The 26,655-nt window shown below is 41.9% G+C and overlaps 1 protein-coding gene across 1 annotated transcript; it reads left to right on the plus strand.

Annotated features, from left to right (window-relative positions):
* The first annotated feature begins 1,472 nt into the window (after nucleotides 1–1,472).
* On the plus strand, nucleotides 1,473–20,579 carry RAC1 (Rac family small GTPase 1). The gene is made up of 6 exons (XM_050966767.1): nucleotides 1,473–1,714; nucleotides 12,363–12,434; nucleotides 12,900–13,017; nucleotides 17,203–17,265; nucleotides 18,622–18,781; nucleotides 18,954–20,579. Exons 1-6 carry the CDS (start codon nucleotides 1,680–1,682, stop codon nucleotides 19,082–19,084), a joined length of 579 nt encoding a protein of 192 aa, XP_050822724.1. The 5' UTR covers nucleotides 1,473–1,679; the 3' UTR covers nucleotides 19,085–20,579.
* Nucleotides 20,580–26,655: the final 6,076 nt, after the last annotated feature.

Raw genomic sequence — 26,655 nt, forward strand, 5'->3', positions numbered from 1 at the left:
ACTGCCTTTGTGACTTCTCCATCTGCTGAAATGTCTGGAAGGGGCTGTAGGGCAATGGAAAATCAGGTCCATCAGGACTTGACTTCCCTGTTATTGCTGAAGGACCTTCTGGAGGACTGGAGAACTAAAAGGATGATGTTACTGCAAGAGATTGAAATCAGAGCAATTGACAGGGAAGGATTTGTAATCAGATTTAAAATTATTGGGATTTTTGTTTGTATAGTTTTTGTTAACACTCTTTTAACTCAACTCTTAACATGTTTAAAAGGAGAAAAATGTAATGTGATAACATCTCATGTGCTGACTTTGTGGTGTGATGTTATGTTGTGACATGACAAATCAGTGTCACAGCATCATAATATAATGTCATGAGGTTGCTTTTTGCTTGTGAGGTATAGTTTTGACCAGGGCTGCCCAGAGGGGAATGGGGGGGCAAGTGGGGCAATTTGCCCCAGGCCCCGGAGGGGGCCCCCGCAAGAATATAGTATTCTATGGTATTGCAACTTTTTTTAATTTAAGGGGCCCCCAAAATTGCTTTGCCTCAGGCCCCCTGAATCCTCTGGGCAGCCCTGGTTTTACAATGACAATCACCTCACATCAAAGAGCAAGGACTAGGGTTGCCAATTCTGATTGAAGCTATTCTGGGAGATATTTTTCCCCAACATGATGTAATGTCATTTTCTTAAATACCCGGTTAAAGTCTCCTGGATTGTTTTAAATAGTTGCAGGGATATCGATGCTGATTCTGGGAGACTCCAGGCAAATCCTGGAGGGTTGGCACCCCTAGCAATGATCCACCTGATAAAGGGGCTTCCCTAGGGCCTTCATGACAGGGAGGCATCGTCCCTTGTAGCACTAGGCCAGGATATGATACCACATCACATGAGGAGAAGGCATGATGGAAAAGGCTCCCTCATAGTAGATGCGTGTATGCCAGTCTGTTGGCCTCATGCTGAGATTAGGGTTGCCAAGCCTCCAGGACTGGCCTGGAATCTCCAGGAATACAGCCAACCAAAATTGGCAACCCTAGCTGAGCTGTGGTGCCCAGACATGATGACTTTCTGTCTCACAAGGGCTGTGAGACGGTCCCATAGCAGGACCCCAGGTCGCACTAGGACTGCCCAGATAAGGCCCTTTGGGCCACACTAAGGTCCTCTGTGCTCATGAGGCGCCTGAGGCTAGTTCCCTGACTAGGTTAGTAGCACAAACATGGCGCCCCTCCTTGTCTGAGGTAAGGGAAGGGACACCGAGCGTATCCGAAGCCGTTGCTTTCGGAGGGGGGGCGTCCGAGCAGTGCCGAAGGTGGCCGAAGCCAAGCCCGCCGTGAATCACGTGTTGCCGAACACTAACGAAGTTGCGGCTGCCCTCGGAGACAGAACCCGAGGCTTTCCGAACGCTTCCGAAGCCGCGTCGCTGGCCGGGTGGGGGTAGTCGAGCGGTTCCGAAGGCGGGGCAGCTTGTGCCGAGCGCGGCGAGGCCGGATGTGAGCGGAGCGGGAGCTTCCTGTTTCCTCGCAGCGCTCTCCGCTCCCAGCTCTGGGTGGTGGCCGCTGCCTCTTCCCCGCTTCCAGGCGCTGAGGCGGCCAGACGCCGGTGCGGACCCGCGCGCCCCTAACCTCACGGACCTTCCCAACAAGGGAGCAGCAGGAGCCGCAGAGACTCGGCCCCGGAGCAGCCCCGATGCAGGCCATCAAGTGTGTGGTGGTGGGAGACGGGTAAGTCCAGAGCGCTGCTTCTCCTTCCCCTTCCCCGGGTGGGACCTGACCACACCCTCCTCTCCCGCTTCCCGTGTGGGGTGGCTGGGGCGGGCCCCTCTCTCCATCCGCTCCCTAGAGGTCCGTCCCCACCCGTGGGGTGGCCGGGGCGGGCCTCTCTTTACCCCCCCCCCCGCTCCCTGGGGGCCTACTACTCTTCCCCCTCCCCCCCCAAGCTTTCCACACCCAGCCCAATTCCCAGGGCTCCCTGGTGGGAAGGGCTGCCTGTATAGGGTATTCTGAAGTAGGTAGTGTTATAAATAACTGTGCAAGAAATTGGTGGATCCCCAGGCTAGTGCTGGATGACATTGATACAAAGCCCCCCCAACCCCCAAATTGTGTAAGTGGGGTACTCTGTATGAGTGTTGGTAGTGGCAGGTTATTTCAGGGTTGTGGGTACATGTTGAGAGATGTGTACTGGTGTAGAAGCAGAGCCACCAGGGGACTGGGTGGTGGTCCTTCTATTCCTGTTGGCAAATGGGAGTGTGGGAGATATGGGAGCCTGGAACACCCTCATTTCCTAGCAATTCTGAAGCCGTCCCCTTATCCCATAAGGATGTTGGTGAATGGTGGGTGCCCTAGACCTCTGGGTTTATGTGGTGAATGGACAAGTATCCCAAAGTTGGATGATTGGGTGGTGACTTGATACATAGTATTCATGCTTACAAAAATAGGGGCCTTCCCTATATGTTAGTGTGTGCACTCCATTTTGATGCTGTCAAAGAGATGGCCACTTCCCCAAGTTATTGTAGGGCTATTCCCTTATTCCTGACTGCTTCTAAACCACAATTGGTTTAGCAATGGACACAACTGTTTTCCCTGCTCCCTAATTAGATTTGTCATGTATAGTTTAAACAGTTCTTTCCTACTTTAAAGTTATATGGTAAAGGTACTGTCAAAGTAACTGAATGTAGAAGGTATACTTTTATCTCTAACATCTCTTTTTAATAGGACTTAATTATAGTAATAATAAACACTGGCAGTTGTAGTTCATTGTTTTGATAGACCTATGCTTTTACAGCCAAAGATTAAAATGTAGATCAGTGTTTCTCAAACTGGGGTCTGTGGGCCCTGCTGATCAAGTCCTCCTTCTCCCCCGATCTCCTGGAGGCTACTGAAGCCAAATTGGGAGATTTTAGGTGCTAAAAGTCTAGTGGCGCAGCAAGGCTAAGCCAGGCTCCCTACCTATCCTGGCCCCGTGCCGCTGCCAAAAGCAGCTGGCACATCTCTGTGGCCCCAGGGGCAGGGGAAGCGTAGGTCTCCGCGTACTCCCCAAGCACCAATTCAGCAGCTTCTGTTGGCTGGGAACTGCGGCCAGTGGGAGTTTTGCGGGTGGTGCCTGTGGGTGGGAGCAGTGCGTGGAGGTCCCTTGGCCCACCTGAGTAGGAGCTGCTGTCAGATGTGCTGGTCACTTTCAGGAGCTGCCCAAGATAAGTGCTGCCCAGCTGGAGCCCAGACCCCTTATCCCCTCCTGCAGCCTAATCTCCTGCTCCAGCCCAGAGCCCACACCCAAACTCCCTCCCAGAGCCCTCTCCCCCTCCTGCACCCAAACCCCCTCCCAGAGCCAGCACCCTTTACCTGCTCCTGCACCCCAGCCCCCTGCCCCAGCCTGATGAAAGTGAGTGAGGATGGGAGAGAGTGAGTGTCAGGGGGAGGGGAGATGGAATGAGCAAGAGGCAGGAAGGGGTGGGGCCTTGGGGGAAGAATTGAGTGGGGCAGGGCCTGGGGCTGAGCAGAGAGGCTTGAGGGTCCCCAAAATTTTTTAAATCAAAGAGGGGGTCCTCCGGTTGCTGAAGTTTGAGAACTGCTGATTTAGATTATAAACTCAGAGTAGATTGTGATCTCTGCAGGGCAAGAACTGTATTTTACTATGTTTGTAGCTAGTAAGGTAGGGACCTGGTCCTAACTGGAGCCTGTATGTGCTATTGTGGTGCAAAAAATTATCAACCTGTCACTTATTCATTGTCTGTAAAGAACTGTGTACACCTGTGGTACTTTGCATGCCCTATTATTATAATAGAAATAACTTTGATATAATTTGTAATACGATTGAACCCGAGTTTATGCATAGTTATACCTTTGTAAAGAACATGTTGGAAGGTCTGTATTGTGTGTTTTAGTGCTGAATGATGTTGAATAGGCTTCATAACGGGAAGCTCTTCCCAGTGCTTTGGAAGCATTTTTTTTCTTACTAGATGTCAGAGCTCATAGAGCATCACAGGCCAGCTGGAGAGCAAGACTTGTTTTATGCAGTTTGTTTTTTTCATAGAAACAAAAATCCCAGTGTAGTCTAAGCATAATTGGACATCACAGCAACCCAGTGTAGCTAGACTGAGAAGTGTAAGTACAGCTAGAAGAAATCACCATCAGCCCTATGTCACTTAGTGTGGTTTTCATCATGTTACTTGGGAATGATTAGTTTTCATTAACATTTAGACTGTTTAAAATAACTTCTAACAATGATATCTTGACGCATTTGGCAGACTATAGTGCTGTAATTCACTGGCACTGGTAGGAGTAACAGATCATTCTCTCACTTAATTTATTCTTTCATTAATTTAAGCTAACTTGGATTTTTAAATCAACATCTTAATTCTTTGTCTGAAATATTTTATTAAAATGAATATTTTGTCTGCGTTAGATGTTCTGAAAGAATTAAATCTACCTGGGTTCAAAAAAAGAATAAGATAAATTCATGAAGGATTGGTTTGTCAGTAGCTGTTAGCCAAGATGGTCAGGGATGCAACCCATGCTCAGAGCTACCCTCAGCTTCTGACTGCAACAAAACAGGAGTGTATCTCTCCAGAATTGCTCTGTTCTGTGCTTTCTCTTTGACGCTCTTGTCCTGGCCACTGTTGCAGACAGAATACTGGACTAGATGGACCATTGGTCTTACCAAGTATGGCAGCTCTTACGTTCTTAGCAATTTTTTTCCTATTAACTTGTAAAATGTGATGAATAAAGAGCAAACAAGTATAACAACTTATATACAAACTCTTCATGATGTGTTAATAATTTATAAGCTAATCGTAACAATACTTAAATTGAGATTGTGTACAATATGAATGGTTAATAAATAGGTCAATTGTTCATATTACTCATTTTACGAACGGTTTCCATTTATAAAAGTCTCACTAGCTTAACATAGCAAATTGTATTTAAACAAATTTTTGCCAGACCTAGTGTTGCTGATAATAAATTTAAATGCTATTTTCCATGTTTTGAAAAACACTTTAGAATGTCGAATAGAAGGAAACCACGTTGTGTATGGTGGCTTATTCAACAAAAAGTATACAACATTTAAAAAAACCCAACAATGTGGTCCTATATAAGTATAATCTCACTGCAACCATTTTCAGAATTATTTTTCTTCTCTTTCTTGAAAACTAAAATGGTGTAATTTGCTTAAATTTTGTATATGCTTTTGAGTGAAGGGCTGACATATTCAATTTGTTTGCCTTTATGCGTGTACCTCAAAACTTTGCTGTCTCAATGGGATCTTGATCTGTGTGTTCCCATTTTGATAGCTCTTTAAGTCCATGATTGCATTTATCCATATATAATTACCTAATTCTGTGGTTTGACGTTTAACTTGCTGCCTTTTTTTAAAGTACCAGCTTACCAGATGATCTAGAAGAAATATCTAAAAATGATTTTAAAATATATATGGAAGCCTTATAGTTTAATAATATTAAATGTTAATAGCAAATTGTATTTAAACCAATTTTTGCCAGACCTAGTGTTGCTGATGATGATAAATTTAAATGCTATTTTCCACGTTTTGAAAATCACTTTAGAATGTTGAATAGAAGGAAACCACGTTGTGTATGGTGGCTTTATTAAACTATATAACTGAGAACCTGATTTGCTTACGTATACATATTAATTTGTGTATTCTTTGCCAAATTCTGCTAGAAAAAACAAACCAGGATATATAAATGTACATGTGTCATTGCTACTACTAAATTTCAGCATTTATGGACTGTTTGTCTTTAGCATACCATATGTGTACCTGGTTATGTATGCCTCAGACTTCATGCCTGAACCGATATTTATTGGTCACACAGTTGGTTAGAAAAGCACAGCAGTTTCTACTTACATGATGTTTTTGGCCTTGTATCTATCTTTAATATGAATATTGTTTCGGAGTGATAGATGGCAACTGTTGCTTTCTGAATTATTTTATTATGCAGAGAAATAAGATTGTATGATGTGCAAAACTTTTCTGCTACTTACTTCGATACTGATTATTTATGAGGAATTCTTATTGAAGATGAGAATTTGGTACAAAAGCAGTGACACAAGTTATTTTTAGCAGAGTATTTTGGTTTCATTCAGGCTTGTTTAGATGCTTCAGTTAGGGAAGCAACTGGTTATTGTTATGGAATCTTGAGCGGTTTCATCTAATGAGAAGGGACAGTTCTGAAGTGGAAGCAAACTGATTACTAGGCACCACAGAAACAGCCAGACCTCTCATTGTATTGTAAGGGTTTTTGTCATCCTTAATATATACTTAGAACTGAAACAGTGAATCAGTGGCTTCCCTTTAGTGAATGCAATTGAAATTGCTTTCCTTAACACAAAGATTTTCACTGACTGGAAGTAAATATTTAGTATAAATCAAAGCTGTGATATGTTTGATTCAATTGTTAATGGTTAGCTTTTCTCTTATAAATTGTCTTCTGAGATTTATAACTTAGGTGTAAAAATTCTCCCAGATGGAAAGCAGAGTTTCATCCTGAAAATTACGAACCTTTACATTTAGTAAAATATGAGGTAGGTTAGGCCACAAACTTATAGTTCTTGTTATATAATTAAAAAATAATGTTTTTCCTACTGAAGTGTTTAGGGCACTACAGGTAAGAATAAACAATACTGTATTACTCTAAGACACAAGATTCTAAAAAACTAGTAGAAACTTAACTGTAAAAAAGTTCAGTGTTTTGCTTGGATTTAAATCAATATGGAGGCATTGTTCTAGTGCATAAAAGCCAATTGTAGCTTCATTGTCCAAGCTCAATGAAGTACAGAAAGTAAACAAAATAAATAGTGAGATGTAAACCTTTCAGTTGATCTAAGGTATCAAGAGAACAAAGAAAAATTTAAAAAAATATTAACTTGGCAATATCCCTTTAAAACAAAGATAGTTGGCTTGTTTTAGTTCAGTGCAAATATTCTAAGTTGTTTCCAGTAGTGAAGCATTCCTGTAGTGTGATGGTTCTTTAATTTTCATTCTGCTGAATACTTCACCCTTTCCCATAGCAGTCTGTCTGTCTGTCAACTTTGGGGCCACTAGAGAGGCTGTTGAGGGCTGGAATTTGGGGAGCTGCTGTTAAAACACACTTTTGAATTTAAAAATTAAAACTTTTGGTAGAATTCTGGTTTATCTAGAATAGTGCCCTTTGGGAAAGAAACTTAGGATTTAGTTCTCAGAACTGGTAGAATAAGATATTGGATCATTTCAAAGAAAAGCTCCCATCACAGAGTCTCTAGCTAGGGGTTGGCAACCTTTCAGCAGTGGTGTGCCGAATCTTCTTTATTCACTGTAATTTAAGGTTTCGCGTGCCAGTAATAAATTTTAACGTTTTTAGAAGGTCTCTTCCTATAAGTCTATAATATATAACTAATCTGTTGTATGTAAAGTAAATAAGGTTTTAAAAATGTTTAAGAAGCTTCATTTAAAATTAAAATAAAGTGCAGAGCTCCCCGGACCAGTGGCCAGGATCCAGGCAGTGTGAGTACCACTGAAAATCAGCTTGCGTGCCGCAGGTTGCCTACCCCTGCTCTAGGCTCTGAGTAGTGTTAAATCCACAAAAACCAAGTACACAGCTTTTTGACCAGTGTCAATGCTAGAAGAGTTTCATCTACTATTTAAATTATATGAATTCTGAGAGAAGAGATGGGCCTTACACTGTGTACTGAAGGTCTATACGCTGGTTCAGGTGAACCAAGAGGGGAAACAAATTCCACAGGGAAAAGCCTTTCCAGGAGGATTCTAACAATTCCTGGACATCTAAATTAAGTAAACTGTTAACCCAAGTGCCTCAGTTGGCCTCCATTGCCATGGTTACAAACAAATGCCATGTTCTCAACTTTAAAATTTCAGAAAAACTCCAGTTGCCTGTGGAGATCCAGTGGTGTTAAAATTGGAGGGAATATTAATGTAGAGTGTCTGCCAGCATTTTTACCACAATGCAATCTAACCCTGCCCAAACCAAATCTAGTGTTGTGTAAGACTTCCCAAAACTTGCTAGTGTAGATGTGGCCAAAGAGAGACTTTCTTGGGTTTCCAGGATCCAAACTATGTAAAGTTTTGTAGATCAGTCAATGCGTTGAATTGAACCTGGAAGCAAACAGGGGTTCAGTGCAGTCTTGGGAAACTTGGGGTAATATGCTCTGTGGAACAGAGTGAAACCAGAATTATGCAGTCTCCTGTCTGCCTGTATTCTCTCAAATTAATTTAAAAACTTTCCATGATTTACAGACTATATTTTTTGTTACAGCCTAATCTTACTAACTTCTGTTGATAAGATTGGAAGGCCATGATTAAACAGTTGCTAGAAATTTTGTTGACCATTTTCAGATTAGTCATTTTCCCCCAGTTAGTCATTCTATTAATACATCTAAATCTAAAGTTTCTGTGTATAGGGGATTGCCACTCACTATATGATTACAGCTCTTTCCTAGAAGAGCTGCCTTCATTCAGACTCTAAGCACTTTTCAAATGAAGTGTGTTAACATAATACTGAAACAGAAAATGAGGAATAAATGTAATGTAGGCATTAAAGATTTATTTCTGACTTGGTAACCATACACATCTGATTCATAGGGCAGAGAGCCAGGAAACATAGAATGGAACAAGTCTGAAACACAGGGCTGTTGGACTTGTTTTTTCTTGTTGATTTAATGACTTAGCCTGATTGTTTTACGGCTTTGTAGCACCAGGCAGTTCTTTTAAGCTTGGAATGAAATCTTTCACCACTGCCTTCCTGGGATGCTCTGAATAACCTACAGCAGGCTCACCATTCCCACTGCACAGTGAGTTGGAAAGGAAGACCTGAGGGCGGAAGATTGCCCTTCATTCATTGTTGCGAATAATGAATGGAATAGTCTTAGTTTTCAATACCTATCAAACCAATTGTCTTAAATTTTATATTCAAATTGTTTATACTTATTGATGTCTTATGGGACCTATTGAGAATGGGGCATCAGGTGAAACATGCTCTGGAATCTTAAGACATTATTGCCTCAAAGTCCTAAGGAAGCCTCTCATAGAATGTGGGATGTGGTGCTCCAGAACTTCTAGGATTTAAAGCTTTGACTTATTTATAATCTGGACCTATTCTATTCCTATTCTGTTGCACCTTGAAAGGCCTGGGTCCATACATACTCTTTACAATTTCCTTCTTGGAAGTGTTAATATACTGGACTCAGACTCTTACAGGTATAGAAGTCTAAGAATACTCAATTGGTTTAATGATATTAAAACAAGACAATGGGCTCCTGTTTTCAGAGAATGCTAGTTTACTCCAAAACACCTGGAAATTCCCCATATGTGTACAAAGGTTTATAATATTTAGAATTTAGAGTGATGTTCATCTTAAAATCACTTTGCAAACATTATTCCTCACAGGGTGGTTGTGAGGAATAATGTTTGCAAAGTAATTATTCCTACTTCACAGGTTGGGAAAACTGCAAAAGGGTCTGTGATTTGCTCAAGGGCACTGTATTACAACTGGGATTAGAATTTGAGAGTCTCTGGCTCTAAGTCCTGAGCTCGACTGACTAGACTTTACTCCTCTTTCCTTTACATACACTTCATTGTTTCTCTGTTATATGCTGTGAATGCTAAACTTTTAGGACTGCCATGAAGGATGCAACTTTACTGCCTCTGTTTTTGTAATGATATACTGCAGCTGTTTCTGCTTCATTTCAATATGCCACTGAAGTGAATCCTTGAAGTAAGCATTTACTGGCTACCCAAGGATAATCCATCCCTGGTCCACTCTCATTAATTGCCAGATCCTGATGCAAATCCGTTTCCCGCATGTGTTCCTGATTGACAAATTGCTTGGCCACTTTTTTGCATACATCTTAAAGCCACCTGAAAGATATCTACTACAGTAAAATATGCAAAACTGAGGCTTACCAAGTACAGAATTTGATGCCATAAATTAGAGGTTTATTTGAGCACAAAACACATTGCAAATTTCAAGAGGAAATTGCAGCTAATATAACAGAAGAACAGTTGAAATTTACTTTCCTTACTGCTTCAAAATTAGTGTGAACAATTTATTTATATCATCGAATTATAAGAGTTTATATCAGAGTAATGAGAAAAAACTTTTTATTAGGTGAGACAAAAAGCTACAGCAGATTGAGCAATGTGCTATGTGTCAATCTGCCACTGAGGGCTAGTCTAGAGTGGCAATGCTAAAGTGCTGCTGCGGCAGTGCTTTAACATGGGTTTCATGGTCACGTCAGAGCGCTGGGAGAGAGGTTTCCCAGTGCTCTAAAAAACTCACATCACGAGGGGCACAGCTAAGAGCACTAGGGGCACTGTCTACACTGGCGCTTTACAGTGACGAAACTTGCTGGGCTTACCAAGGTGTGTGTTCACACCCCTGAGCAAGAAAGTTGCAGTACTGTAAACTGCCAGTGTAGACAAGCCCTGAGTCAGAAGCAGTTAAAAATTACATATGGACCTGTGGGATAAATTCCCAGACAGGCACTAGTATGGGCAGATCACAAAGGCCTCGTTGAAGATTCTAGTTTTCAGTCATTAAGAACAATTGAATGGCTTGTCAAGCAAACAAAGTATTGTTGAATTGATTAAGAAAGTGTCTTGGAGGAACCTGTTGCAGGCAGAGTTGTGATGTACACAGTAACTTCTAGCTCTGACAGAGCACAGGATCCACCTAATCTGCTTTCGTTGTTGAACCACTAGAGATGATTAGTAGCAATAGTAGGTGTTGACTGTTGCAAAGATTATCAAAATATTAAAACAAGGTCTTTTTACCCTTGGAAGGGAAAGAGGAAATCCACGTTGAAGTAACTAGATGCTTTCACAAACCAGACAAAATATGTAGTCGTCATGGTGATAGTAAATATGGTAAAACTGCCACAGGTGTTAACCCGTAACGTTTTAGAGCCAGAAAACCTATGTATATTAAGGCCCCTGACTAAAATCCTTTTGTAATCCTTGCAGTAATATCTTTCCTCATGCAAAAGCTAAGGACATTTTTAGCGGTAGTATTGATTAGTTGCTAGGATTTCTTTGTGTAACAACTGAGTACTAAGGTAAGACTTTACAGCAGATAACCTGCCTTTAATGAGTTTCTTACCCATATGAGGTGCACAAAGTATAAGAGTTGCATGAGTCACAGTAATGGAAGTACAGTAAGGATTAAAATGCTGCTCATGCATACATTTTGGACAATCAGTATTTGGCGATAAAACATCTGCCTGAAAATACTTTGCCCTTTGAATAGAAGTTCATCTGTTCAAGTGAGGAGTAAGCATCAGAAAGAACATAATCCCCTGATGATGATGATCTTTCTGCAGCAACTAATTGTGAAGTGATCCTCTGGAAAATGTTATAATATCAAATGATTATACTCTTCAAATGAGGAACAAGTATCAGGACCAGATGAACTCTTAAGCATTAGAAACCTATTTTTAATGAAATTTCTCTCTCTCTCCTCTTTTTCAAAAAATTAAAAAATTATATAGTCAAACCTGAATTATCCCAACCCTTGTTAATTGAAGCTGTTACCAAAGATCAGCTGCCTGCCTTAATATTTGAGTTTAGTTAATGCTGGGGAGAAGGGAGCTGGCTATCAGGCTTTCAAAGAAACCCAGAGCATAAGCTTTCTCCCCAATTATCTGGATTTGTTAGGTTTTTTTGTGGGAGAATCTTTGCGTAACCTGGATTCAATGTTAGGATAGAATCAGTTCTAAATGAGTTTTCCATGATATGTCTGTGGGTTTCTAAGGAAGTGATCCTGCACCCAGGATCTCATTCTGCCATTTTAGCAAATGTTGGTGAGGACTGTTACTCCTGTTTCCCCAACCCCAATAATGTGGCATTTTGATAAGAAATTGGCAATAGTTTCTTAAAAGTTAACTGGTGTAAGGAAAATAAAGTTGAGTCTTATAAAAGGAATAACAAGTCAACTTTGAGTTGTATGAAGGTTGAGGAGAGATATTCTTTTGTTTTACGAATTTCAGGAACTTTGTGCTAATGATGGCTATCAAAGTACTGTTCAGGGAGTGAAATTGGTCAAATGATAGCGGAAATTGGTTTTCTGGCTAAGACATGATTTTTTTGTAGCTAAAATCCAAACAAAGTCTGGTAACTTTTTATTGCCCCTTCATATTTTAGGAGATCTTACATTATTTGGTTCTGTCTGCTACTGAGAAGCTTAAGTTTGTTCTGACTGATGTTTTTACTATTGGAAAGTCACAGAACATTGAGCACTGACAATTCAAGTTTCAACTTAATCTCACTTCAAATGGCAAAATTAAATGGTTTCTGTTGAAGGGTTGTTTATTCTCCCTTGCATGTAAGAGAGATCACTTAACCATGAATACACTTTCTCTTTTACAGTGCTGTAGGTAAAACATGCCTACTCATCAGTTACACAACCAATGCATTTCCCGGAGAATACATACCCACTGTGTAAGTATATCAATAAAACCCTATGAACTAATTTATGTCAAAGTCTGTATACTAGCCACCGTTGGTGGTGGTGATTTTTAATTGTGTAAATCAGTTGAAAACATCACCTTTTAGTTTTCTCTTAATAAAAGCTTAACTCAGCATCTAGAATTATTTAAAAGTACTTCTGGCTTCTTGGGCTAACTTTTATATTTGGTGTCTATCATAGGTGGTGGTATCCATGTAGTATTTATTGTACATTTTTGATCAGCTCACTTCCACTCTCCTCACTAATCAGTTTATACTGGGACTACATTTGATGGCGGAGATAGGTGGACTAGAGTTTGATTTTTTTCCATCTGTAATCTTTGTGACAAGGACTTTACAGAAGATCTCAGTCTTGGTAGTTTACTGTAAAAGATAAATGTATTGGCTTGCTATTATTCACAAGAAACACTTCAACTAATCTTTTTTTAAATTCTGTAGCTTTGACAACTACTCTGCTAATGTAATGGTTGATGGAAAACCAGTCAACCTGGGTTTGTGGGATACAGCTGGACAAGAGGACTATGACAGATTACGTCCGTTATCCTATCCACAAACAGTAAGACTTATAGATACTATGAGATATTTGAAAGCACGCGTATAGCCTAAATAGTCCTATAAATGTTTGATTGCTTCTTTCGTGAATCATGCTAAGATTTTTAACACTTCATATTAAGATATCAAATTTAATGGTAAAATTGAACTCTGGCAAGTTTAATCTGAATGCTGCAGCTGTAATACTTGGGTCTTCTATCTGTCTGCAATTGAAGAGATGTCGAAACCTTCACACACTTATTTTTCATACACTGAGGTATGCTGGCTTTATGTGCATTTGGAGACCCACAACTGACTAGAATATTTAATTGAAAAATAAATTTTGATGAACTGAGTAATCTCAATAGCAAGTCTGTTGATTAAGGTTTGCATCCCGCCAAAAGCAAGATCTGGTTTTCGGGCCTGCTGTTTGGCTCCAGTCTGACACTCATTGCTAAGCACTTGACGTCATTCAGCTTCTCATTTGATTTGGAAGATGGTATTAAATGGGAAAGAGCCGCACTCTCTTTTCTTGGGGTTGACATGGGGTATGTTAGAGTGCTTAAGTTATTTCAGGCCAGTAGTATTTGATACACTTATAATTTTGATTATAACATCAGGAGAAATGTATTTGTGGTTTCATTGCTTGCAACTGGTTAAATCCTGAATCTGCATAGACTGTGCCTTGTTCCTCCTGTATATGGAAGATGAAGTAGTCTGCTCCGTTCTCTCAAGTGCAGTTGCCACCACAGCTCAGCTAATCTCTTTAGATACTAGTTTCCTGAAGCTATTTTCTGTCAAACTCAATGGTCTTGTTTTGAGCTAGACTTTATCTTATAGGACTGTCCGTCAGCTAGAAGAAAGTGGTAAACTTGCAGTTATTGCAGCTTTCTCATAGTAATTACTAGCCATTATAGATGGTCTGGAACTCTATTTCATGTTCTCTAATATTAAAATGGAAAACTACTTCATTTCTTATATAATTTCATTTCTCTGCTGAATAAGATGGATTTCACTCAGTGAAAGTTAACTTTAAGTTTTGTAGTTTATTCATTTTCATTCATATGCTGTGGTCACCAGTCCTCACAATTAGGTTTTCTTCTCAACCATGAGATCAGAGACTGACACTAACCTGTCAATTATAGATGGTCCCTACAAAACTTCCAGTTATCTATGCACTCTCTCGTATGCAGGAGCAGTAGTGGGTTATTTAAAACAAATGAAACTTCCAGGCATGTTTAGGAGACTCTCAGCACCTTAACATCCTTTTTTTCTTCTAACACAGTGGTTCTCAACCAGGGGTATGCGTACCCCTCCAGGGTGTACATCAACTCATCTAGATATTTGCCTAGTTTTACAACAGGCTACATAAAAAGCACTAGTGAAGTCAGCACAAACTAAAATTACCTACAGCTAATGACTAATTTATACTGCTCACTGAAACGTAAATACAATATTTATATTCCAATTGATTTATTTTATAACTGGTAAAAATGAGAAAGTAATCCATTTTTCATTAATTTGTATTTTTGTCTGATTTTGTAAACAAGTAGCTTTTAAGGGAGGTGAAACTTGGGATAGAGAAGACAAATTAGACTCCTGAAAGGGGTACTGTAGTCTGGAAAGTTTGAGAACCCCTGCTCTAAAAAACATCACAGCATGGAGAATGGCTCATTGGGAACCCACCAAATGGTGAGAAAAGGTAAACTTCAAAGTGCATTGAACGGTCGTGTTCCAAACCTATGTACGGGGGACAAAATGATTGTTTGTTCAACCTGCTGGACACTCAGACTGTTTAAACTTCTAGGGCTAGTACTCAATCAACAGATCAGTTACAGTAAATAAAAGAAATGTGAGTTGATAAAGACCTCGTGTTAGAGGTTGATATTTGTTCTGCACCCAAGTTGATGTGGTAGTAACTTCCTTCTCATGTGATGTTGCAATGTTCTGATACTAATTCACATTTTAAACTTCACTGCTTTAATGTATTCTGTTCTCACGGTATGGAAAATCTTTGAGGATTGGTAAACGTGACACACATGAATGAGAGGAAAAATTCTTACCTATTTTTTTTTTTTTTTACTGTGTGACTCTTACCCACTCCAGTGTGGCTTAACTTTTATTTCTTTTAAAGAGATGAGCATGCTTAGCAGTGTTTGCTGTTCCTAGTCATCTTTGTCAATATAAGTAGCTAAATCTACAGCTTTGGAAGAAGTAGTTCTAGTGGGTTTTTCTAGATGTCTGGTGACTTCTAAGGGAGATCCCCTTTTGAGAAGGAAAGCTGTGTTGTGAGGATTGGTGAGAACAGTAATACTGAGAAGAAATGGTCAGGTAATAGCAAACTTTACATTAAAGTTACTCCTAAACTTCATTTGTCTCATACTGTTATTAGGTTGGAGGAACCAATGATAACAATTTAACTTCCAGTCTGAAAGATCAACCTATTGCCGTATGTAAAACTTTCAATAAGCTTAAGTTCCAAGTTCTGTTGCCTTGTTTTTCCTCACATTAATACAGTGATAAATTGGCCCCTATTTTACTAAACAATAGCTGTTCCCTTGTACTTAAAGTTTAACTCTTGGGACACTATTACTGCTTTATAGATCTGAGCACCCACTACTATCATACCTCTTTAAATCAATGCTTTTCTTAAGAGTAAAGTTTTTCTTGCATAACAAGCAGATAAAATGTGTTTTCCTCCTGTGTTTTGGATTAGATTTTTAATACAGAAGGGTAACCTGAAAGTTGCAAATAACCTATAGACCTTCCTGTACACTCAAACATTTGATTACCTGACATTGTAAAGGAGAGAAGTTAACCTGCACAACATGCAGAACTAGAGATTGCCATAAACTTGCAGAATTGGAAAACTGAAGTAGTGGCCATAGTATCATCTTTCTTCTTCTGGTGTCATGGTTGGGGAAACTTGCTGGGGTGATGCATGAACGACTGGGTTGCAAGTGCTTAGCAGTGCAGATGTCAGAAGCAAACCTAACAGAAAGCCTTGAAATGCAGTACAATCAACTAACATTCTGAAATGCCTCTGATTCCTTAATAAACTTGTGTTTTTATTTGTATTTACTTCAGTGTGAAAAGTGGGTCAAGGGAAGCTGGAGCTTTGTGTAATACTTTGTTCAGGTGTCAGATTTATGTAGGAAGATTGCAGTGATCTTCAGATGACTAGATTTAGAAAATCTTCTAGTTAACCAAATTTAAACACTTTGCTTCTAAATTATTTTGGGAATCAGGATATGAAGCTTATCAGCCTTTGACATTTATATTTTGGTGCATTTGCACATTAACCTTATTTTCCATCTCTTCTATCTTTCCCTGAATGATTTTGTTTTTTCACCCGATCTCTTCCTTGCAATAAAATTCACCTCTGCTCCCCTCAACTGAAAGGCAAGGGGATAACTTTTTTTAAAGGCCTTTCTTCTCTGGTCCAATCACCACGGAATGGAGTGGACTAGTAAGATCGATTTGCATACCAAATTTTTTACATGCTCGATCCTAGCTGGGAGGGAGGAGGGAAATGCTAGTGTTTCACATTAACATTCTTTATAATAGATTCAGAACTCACACAGGATTCATTTAATCTGTGCACAACAGTAATGATCTGGAAATTGTTTACTGAATGCAAGAAAATGCTGCTTAGATGCTTTAAGGATATTTTACGTAGAAGTAGTCATTTAATGCTGGCCAGCTGACGTGATTTCTCAGAGCCATACTCCATGTTGCACCCATTCCCTCAGACCAGAAAATCTCCCTTGAAATGGTATGATTTGCTTTCAGAAGTAAGGGAGCAGTAACACTTTCTACTTAAGCACACAACTATCACATTAGTGCAGGATGTTATTTAAATCTTGAATCACTTGGCCTTTCATTGTGTCTAAGCTGAAAAAGAGACACGAGACTGCAATTCTAGTGACTCTTCTCTTACTGTTACCCACAAAATTCTGCTTCTCCTTCCATCAACATGTCATGGGCTCCTCCAAGGTTTTGCTATTTTTATCAGTGTCTGAATAGCTTAGCAAGAGTAGATGTGCTGGGAGTAAGATTCTGAAATGCTAACATGTTGCTAGCACAACTATTCTAGCAGTTACTGACTAGATGCCTCAAGTAGCTGAATAGAAACCTATCTTATATTAAGAAGATACCGTTTGTTCTCCAGTGGTTACTGTATTGGCCTAACTCAACATTTGTTTTGTAGGATGTCTTCTTAATTTGCTTTTCCCTTGTGAGTCCTGCATCTTTTGAAAATGTCCGTGCTAAGGTAAGTGTAGGCTAGTGTCCCCTTCTTTCCTTGGAGAGACTAATCACTGTACTGTTTCTTTGCTTTACAGTAGGAATTAAAGGAAAAACTAGGTCACATGTTCTATGAAATTCTTGTGGGAAGACATTAGTAATGTTAGAGTTTAGCAGCTGTTATTTAAATTACATGATTGAATAATGTTTGCAGTGTTGTAGCCCTGTTGGTCCCAGGATATTAGAGAGACAAGATGGGTGAGGTAATATCTTTTATTGGACCAGCTTCTGTGGGTGAAGGAGACAAGCTTTTGAGCTGCATAGAGCTGTTCTTCAGGTCATAAACTTGCAGAGACCTGAAGAAGAGCTCTGTGCAGCTCAAAATCTTGTCTCCTTCACCCACAAAAGTTGGTCCAATAAAAGATATTACCTCATCCACCTTTTCTTTCTGTGACTGAACAATGCTACTTTGCCTGTAAAGGAGAAATCCAGAATTTTGCTGCTTTCAGCTATGTCAGTTGATTAATCTTAAAAGTTCTTGTTAGCAGTGCAGTGCACCTGCTACATTTCAAACTAGAATCTTTTTGCTTGATGTATGATGGTAAGGAAAAAAGTAATTGACAAAACTGTTAGGAAAATGATAAAATGTAAGGCAGCAGTTAAATGGAATACACAATCTTATCAACCTATTTTAAGATGTCAGGTGGTATAGGGAGCTCTTAAAGGCACATTTGATAGCAAAGAATTTGAAAAAGTACGTAGGCAAAAGGAGCAAATTTTGGTGATGGTGGAAGACTTGATCTAGGCTCTGGACTTTGCCTGCTGAGTAACCAGAAAATTAGCTGGCATTCAGAAGCCTATTTTATTCCTGTCACATGTTTCCATTCGTAAATGCACTCACCCACCCCTCCGTCTTGGTAATGTCCAGTATACCTATTCTGGGGTATCTGTGTCTGTAATTACACTCCTGAGCCCAGATGGACTTTAACTGAAATTTTTCTGGTAACTGTTGAATTGCCCCAAAAGTTTCCATACTCCTGTCAAACCCGTGAACAAAGGGCATTTCCACTGAGTATTTACTACTGTCTGGACCAGCTGGCCACATGTGACCCACTTAGCCCACAGCTGTGTGCTAAAGGCCACGGGTGTGCCTGGGGTCCCAGGTAATAAGTTGAGAATCACTGGTCTGGACAGAGTGACTGTCACCTGTCTTGTGATTAGAGAAGGAATATTTTTGGGGAACCTCACCTTAATTTTTTTCCTTGCCCCACACTTCTACCTGTCTTACCGGAATTTTGCAAGGCTTTAATGATTTGTAAAGTGCTCTGAGGGTCTTTGATGACAGTTGCTACACAAGTACATATTTGTATCCTTTTTTTTGCAGTGGTATCCAGAGGTGCGACACCATTGCCCTAACACTCCCATCATTTTAGTGGGTACCAAACTTGATCTTAGAGATGATAAAGACACTATTGAAAAGCTGAAGGAGAAGAAATTGACTCCAATCACCTATCCACAGGGCCTTGCCATGGCAAAAGAGATTGGTATGATTTTTACTGAATTACATTGACTCTACCTGAAATTCATTGTATAGGAGACTGTTTAATTTTAAGAGGAGATACTGCTTTTAACTGACTGCCAAAAACAGAAACAAGGGTATCTTTGGCACAATGTAGAGAATTGTTTTGTAACTTCAAACCTTCTGGCTTTCTGCAGGTGCAGTGAAATACCTAGAATGCTCAGCACTTACACAGCGAGGCCTCAAGACAGTGTTCGATGAAGCTATTCGAGCAGTTCTCTGCCCCCCTCCTGTAAAGAAGAGGAAGAGAAAATGTCTGCTGCTGTAAACGTTGCCCTGCCCCACTCCGAACCTTGTGTGCTTTGCTCAGAACCAGGGAGCATTCATATTCAATGCCAAGTTTTCTGTTATAAATTAGTTTTTCCATACAATTTTTGAGTCAATCAACAATTTCATGGTTTCATTTGTTTAAAGTATGAAAACTGCTTTTCAAATCCTATTAAAAGTGAAATCCTAAAAAATGACAAACCTATGTAAAGCCTTATTTTTAAAGTCCTATTCCTGCTCAGATTAATCAAGTGTTGCCAAACTATCTGCTGAATTAAGTTGTGTTGTTGTGCTATGAACACTAAGCACTAAACTATTTTTAAGACTATTGTCTTTAAGAAAACTCTAATGTCTGTAGGAAATGCAAAACACTCTAGTTTTTCACAAATATGTAACAGTACGGTATCCTTAGGAAAATGTTGCAGTCTAATATAAATGTTTTCTCAACTTGTGGTTGTTGCATAGCATTGCATATCAAACCTAAACAATTAAGATAACTGTCTATATGACTGACCTGAGTCACAGTAAAAAATACTTTATCACTGGTAAGGGCTCGGTTACGATCTAGTTCTTGTTGCTGTGATTTAAAAATAAATATTCTTACTGAAGTATATGTACTACTCTTGGCAGCATTGTATTGTGATGGTAAGTGAAACACATCTGGTTTGATCAAGTGATATTGCCAGACAGTATTTTGACACTGTACAGACCAATTTACACTACATTGTCAACTGAGTGGTTAAGCTGAATAGATTTTTTTTGTCACAGGTAAAATCAGTAACAGTAAAATTAACTTGTCACAAATACGCAGTAGATGAAAAAGAGGTTGGTGTTTATAGGTAGGTTTTTGAATTTACTTTCAAGTAGGGCATTCATTTAATACAACTTTTTGAACTGGTCATTCCCACAGATGTTATATTTAGTAAATGCTTTTCTTGTAGAATTTCTTCTTATTGAGCATATAACTTGTATTTTAAAACCTTTCTGATATTAGCATTTGTGTTTTTTGTAGATTAGAAAATTTAAGCATATCCTTATTTTCCTGTTACTTCTGATCCAGTAAGTTACGTGCTTTCTGAGGCGTTTTCTTTAGTCTTCTAGTCATTAGATGTAAAAATCATGTGAAACAGTTTACAAGTTTTAGTAATTTTTATACTTTAGACCTTTGTAAGCTATGAACCTTCTCAAACATTACTTTGCCAGGTACGCCAACACTAACATGACTAATGCTGACAATTGTCCTTTAGCTCACCTACATGTGCATCTCGTTGATTTATATGGTAATGGTAACTTGGGTCTGTGAGGTTCTGTAACTTAGTGCTAACAATGTTCTGTACATCCTAAACTGGCAAGAATACAATGTTGAATTACACCCTTTCAACCACTAGAACAAAATTTAAAAATCAAGTCGCAAAATTGTGAAGTTTTTACATGGATCTTTTGCTAATGCAGTTAGTATGTTTTGCATGTATGACTTAATAAATTCTTGAATCACATCATTGGTAATGCTTGGGTTTTTTTGTCAAAATGGTCTTAAATCTTTTATTGCAGAAGTGTGTGTGCTTGCTATTTACAGCGAATAGAACTGGCTGTCTTTCAGTAATATGTAAGTACATGCTCTTCAAAACACTTGAATTCCAGGTTGCTAGATGTCATGGGGTTAGGGATTAAAAAAACTAGTTCTCGAGTTGCTAACCCAAGAACAGTGCTGAGAGAAGTTTGCTGGCCCTGATGGTTTTTCTTGCTCTTTGTAGGATGCCATACTTTGCTATTCAAATAAAATTGCATTGTTCTTACTACCTTGCCTTGATCCCTGTTTCAGGTGTGATAGAAAGCTAACCAGCTACTACTGTCTCTAGATCCCACTGGTGGCAATTTAATGCTTCAATGATTTGAAAACTGGGACTTGTAGTATAGGACAACCATCTTATCCCCTGGGCCATGCTTTCAAACTCCTCTGTGGAGAGGGCTGGAGTATAACTCTAGGACTCTCTCTCTCTCTCTTCCTTTCCTTAAAATAGTATATCTCACTGCTAATGGGAGGCCTAATCAAGAATGGCCTTTGTCATTCTTTGTTTAGTCACATTCAGCATCACTGACTGGGAGGACATCCTCTCTTTGTGCCCACTGCTATTGCCTGTTTCCCTTGTTGCAGCAACTTTCAGTTCTCCCTCTTTGTCTGATAAAATTAAGTAATGAAGTAAGAGTGATCAGCAATTGCAATAGATGTCATGAACATTATAGACAAGACACCAGTAAGACTAATGGGGAGGGCTTTTAAGAGTCAGCCAACACTACATCATGCTTACCTTGCATTTAGAATGTTAATATCCTAAAGGGCTGGAAGCATTTTTAATGAAAAGTTTTATTTTGTAGAATTTGATATTTCTGCGGTTCACAGAACACTTAGTCAGCTGCCCTAGGTGTACTAAAGCAAAGCATGAACCAAGAGTGACTAGGTTACACCTCAGTCTACCTCTCCCAGTGCACAGGAACATGCATTTAGGCCTCTTGCATCCCAGATGAAGTGGCTAATCTGCAGTGGGTCTTAATCTTGCCTGTTAGAGCTCTTTTACTTAGTGTATACAATGACTATAGCAGTGGTTCTTAGAGGCTTGCTTTGTGAAAGGGGTCACCTGTTCAAACATTTAAGTACAACCCCCCCCCCCATGCAGTTTATATATTTAACACAGTTATAAATGCTGGAAGCAAAGTAGTGTTTGGGGTGACAGCCCAGGCCTCCCTGAGGTGTTCTGACCCCCTGTTTGAGAACCCCTAGAAGACAGTGTGATGACTGTGGAAGACATGAATGCAAATCCCTGCTTCTCCCACATCTAAGGGGCTGCCCTAAACCATTGGCTAGGGCAATAGGTGTCATCTCCCTCATCTTTATAAAACCTCAAACAGTTGTGGATTTGTCCCACTGCCCAACAGGGAAAACCTCTAGCCTTGCTGCTCAGAAAGACTGCTACTGGGATGTGCACAGGGACAGTTAATAGGAATTCTTACAAGCAAGGATTAAACTTCACTCTTGAGGGGAAAAATCAAAGGAAGCGTCTTGCCTTTGTTCTAGTACTACAGCCATCAAAAATCTGATTAAAACTGATGGTGATACTTAAGACAGGTCTAAAGGACAAGTTAGTATGCCCCCCAATAGATCAAAGTGAACTAGACAGGGCATAGCATGAAGTGAGGGGTTTGTCTTGGCAGTGTAAATAAGTACTTAAAGTGGTGCTGTAGCACAACAGCCACAAACTGCATTGCTTTTTATATACAAAACATAACTTTCTTGTCCTGGGTGTTACACATACACTTGCATGAGCACACTCAAAAGAGACACATTCTGAGATTTTATTTTGTCCCTGTGTGAAGGGGCACAGCAGGACTATCCAAACAAATTTCCAATACACAAATTGACTTTTTAAAAAAAGGTACAATAAGGGACTGTCTCTGACAAGCAACATATGCTTTTTACAAAGCATGCTCAGTACAAAGCAACCATCTTTAATCAGATATTAACCATACAATCAATTTAAATGGTGGAGTTGCAAAATTGGTACTTGCAAAGGTTTCTTAACTAGGCTGTCCAACGAAACCAAATATATGGAAGGTAAGAGTCAAAGTCTCATTAGTCAGTAGTCTCAGGCTGGATCTAGTGTAGAAAAGGTACAATAGTTCTCATCTGTCATTCCCTTAAAATTGTATTTTGGGATTCTGACATTTTAAAATGAGTCCTCTGGGGTTGAAAAAGGACAATTACCTGTTCTGTAACTGGTGTTCTTCAAGATGTATTGCTCATGTGTATTCCACAGTAGGTGGGTTTGCTCGGCCAGAAGTTTTCCCTCTGTACAGGTACTGCTAAGGGAAGTACTGCGGTGACCCCTGGAGTGGCACCTGTATATCACACTATAAGGGGAGCTGTGCACACTTTTTCCCCCCCACCCCCGCAGTTCCTTCTTGCCAGACAATTCCAGAGGGGAAGTAGAGCAGGGTGTGGAATAAACATGAGCAACAGATCTTGAAGAATGCCAGTTACAGAACAGGTAACTGTCCTTTCTTCTTCGCATGATTGCTCCTGTGTATTCCACAGTAGGTAATTCCAAGCAATATCTGTTGGAGGTGGGTAGGAGTTCATGATAGACCAGGATGGGTACTGCCCTGCTGACTCCGGCATCATCGCTAGACTGGGTGACAATCTCATAATACAAAGTAAATGTATGAACTGAGGCCCAACTGGCCACCCTTCAAGTGTCTTGAATAGGGACATGGGCTACATAGGCAGCTGATGAAGCCTGAGCCCTCGTAGAGAGTGTGCCCTAACTATCGGTGGCAGGGGATCCCCTGCCAGATCGTAATATATGCATATGCATGAGGTGATCCAGCAGGAAAGATGCTGGGTGGAGACAGGTTGCCCCTTCCCCTGCTCAGCTGAGACAACAAAAAGTTGCAAGGATTTCCAGAACGGCTTAGTCCGTTCCGGATAAAAGGCCAGTGCCCTATGCACATCACGTGTGTGGAGGCGGCGTTTCTCGGAGGAATGGGGCTTAGGACAGAGCACAGGGAGAAAGATACCCTGTTCCCTATCAAAGGTGGAGACCACCTTCGGGAGGAACTCTGGCTGTGGGTGAAGCTGGACTTTATCCCTATGGAAGACCATATAGGGAGGTTCCGAGGTCACAGCCCTAAGTTCCGAGACCCATTGGGCCAACATGATCGCTACAAGGAAGGCCACCTTCCACTAGAGGTGAGACCAGGAACACGTGGCCAGGGATTCAAAGAGTGGCCCTGTGAGTCAGGACAAAATGAGCTTTAGGTCCCATTGTGGCACGGGGGGGCGGGGAGAATGGAAATGAATAGTCAAGGCCCTTCAGGAAACAGGAGGTCAGAGTGGGAGAAGACCCAGTGCCCTTGCACCAGTCGGTGGAAGGCTGATATGGCCACCACGTGTACCCTGACTGAGGCAGGTGCCAGTCCTTGGGCCCTAAGGGACAGGAGATAGTCCAGAATAAGATGGAGAGGAGGGAAAAATTCCCCACTCATTCACCCACTTGGAGAACTTGGACCACTTCACCACATATATCCTGTGCATGGACAGCTTCCTACTTTCCAGTAGGCCCCATCTTACCTGCTCCGAACACCTGCCCTCTTCCTCGTCTATCCATGGAGCAGCCACGCTGTCAGGTGGAGTGCGGCTAGACTGGGATGGAGGAGGCAGCCCCCATCCTGGGAGAGGAGGTCTGGGCAACGTCCTTGGGGGTGCCACCAAAAGAGGCAAAGGAGGGTCCTGTACTAGTGCTGGCGGGCCCATGCCTGGGTTATGAGGATGACTCTCACCTTGTCTGCTTTTATCTTTTGCAAGACCTTGTCTCTCAGGGGAAACAGCGGGAAAGCATAAAGGAGCCCGCCCGATCACCGTAGGAGGCACGATCTCCGATGCGTTCCCCTCCCTACCCCACCTCTGGAGCAGAACTGAGGGCAACGCTGGTTCTGGCAGGCTGCAAAGAGGTTGACCCGGGGAACTCCCCGCTCTCAGAAAAGCCAGTAAGCGACCACTTGAGGGGAAAAAATCCTGCTGAGGCGATCCACCAGAAGGTGTATGATCCTCAGGGAGATATCATGGGCTATACAGAACTCCCATAGGCTCAGGGCTTCCCAGCAAAGGACCAAGGAGCAAGTTTTGCCTTGCCTGTTGATATAGTACATGGTGGCAGTGTTGTTCGTGAGGACTCTGACCACCTTGCCGCGAAGGTGCATGTGGAAGGCCACACACGCCAACTGGACTGCTCTGAGCTCTTTGACATTTATGTGGAGGGACGGGTCCGGGATTGATCACATCCCCTGAGTTTGCGTGTTCCCTGTGTGGGCTCCCCAACCCATGTCCAACGTGTCGGTCACCAGGACTACAGACTGGCTGGCATCCCGAAAGGGAACACCTTGTAGCATATTGCTTGGGTAAGACCCCCCTATTAAAAGGGACACTAGTATCATGGACGGAACCGTGAGAACCTTGTCTAGCCCCTCCTGGGCCTGAGCAAATTGGGATGCTAGCCAGACCTGGAGGGGACTCATTCGGAGTCTAGCATGGGAGGTACGTACATGCCACCATGTGGCCCAGAATTCAAAGGCACGCTCTCACCGTTGTCACCAGGAAAGTCGTGACTGAGGCAATGCGATCTCTCAGTGCCTCAAACCTGTCTAGGGGGAAGAGGGGCTGCGGCCCTCATGTAATCCAGTAGCATTCCAATGAACGCTATGTGCTGAACTGGAACTAAGGTTGATTTGGTCTTGTTCACCACTAGGCCAAGACCGGCACATGTCAAGAGGAGCAGACCCACATGAGTCTTTACCTCAGAACGCAAGTCGCCATTGAGAAGGCAATCGTCCAGATACGGGAAGATCTGGACCCCCTCCCGCCTGAGGTAGGCCACTACCACAGCCATACACTTCATGAAAACCCTAGGTGCCGTAATAAGGCCAAACCGGAGGACTGCAAACTGATAGTGGTCTAACCCCACTAGGAAGTGAAGGGAACACCTGTGCCCCTCGAAAATATGGATGTGAAAGTATTCGCGGTCATTGGCTGGCACAAAGTACTTCCTCTCAGCCTTCTTGGACATTGGTGCCAAGGAGGCAGGAGTTTGCCACAGGGTGTTAGAAATGTTGGCTATGCTCTGGTGCAGGGGGAAGAGCCACGCAGCCCGGTGCCGAGGGAGACAACACATTGAAGAGGGAATCGGACGGGCCCTCCATCTCCTCAGCCTGCAGCTGGAGGCTGGATGCCACCTGCTTTAGCAGGTCTTGTGCACCCTGAAGTCCTCCTGTGGGATTGAAGGTACGGTGCCGTTATGGTGTCGTCCGGTGCTGGGGAGAGGGCCTGCACAGAGCCAAGGGCCTGGGTCGGTACGGGGGGTCGAGCCCCAGATCAGAGTTCAGGTGCGGATCCACTGACTCGTGGCCCACCGAACTTGTCTTGTAGGCAGCCGGACGAGGCTGATGGAGCCTGAGACACACTGGCAAGCGAGTGGGCCCTCGTCTGGGCAGGCATCGGCGGCCACAGGGCCCACTGGCATCACTGCCCTTAGCACCACCTGGCTCCCAGCTGAGTCAGTGGCATCTGTCCCGGTTGAGCAGCGCAGACCGAGGACGGCCGGCTAGGTGCCGAGGACACTGTCTCAAAAGAGCGGTAGGAGCAGCAGTGCTTGTGACACCGCTTCTCTCAGGACCTGGACCTCGACATTGAGGAACGGTACTCATCCAAAGTGCTGCTTCGGTACTCGTGACGAGGCATCGCGGGGAGAATCTCGAGCGCGATGTCTAGGCGAGCGGGAAGTGGAATGAGGACGACAACATCTATCCCGTCAAGAGCGGCTGCAGCAGTCACGCCACGAAGGGGAGCGTTCCCAGTGCCTCTCTTGATGCCTGTGCTTGCTGGCAGGCAGGGTCAAGAGTCTCTGAGACTCCTGTCCGGACAGGAGCCCAGATAGCCTGGCCGGCGTCGAGGGAGGGTGTGAGCTACAGGAAAGATCGGTCACTGCACACCGAGCAGTGCGGGGAGCGGTCCTCGGATGGGAA

This window comes from Gopherus flavomarginatus, chromosome 9, assembly GCF_025201925.1.
Source record: "Gopherus flavomarginatus isolate rGopFla2 chromosome 9, rGopFla2.mat.asm, whole genome shotgun sequence".
Taxonomy (NCBI): Eukaryota; Metazoa; Chordata; order Testudines; family Testudinidae; genus Gopherus; species Gopherus flavomarginatus.

Bases quoted from the DNA above. Each gene is read 5' to 3' on its own strand.
- RAC1 (XM_050966767.1), top strand. From the start codon at position 1,680: ATGCAGGCCATCAAGTGTGTGGTGGTGGGAGACGG. The intron at 1,715-12,362 runs GTAAGTCCAGAG...TCTCTTTTACAG, and splicing joins TGTGTGGTGGTGGGAGACGG to TGCTGTAGGTAAAACATGCC. The intron at 12,435-12,899 runs GTAAGTATATCA...TAAATTCTGTAG, and splicing joins GGAGAATACATACCCACTGT to CTTTGACAACTACTCTGCTA.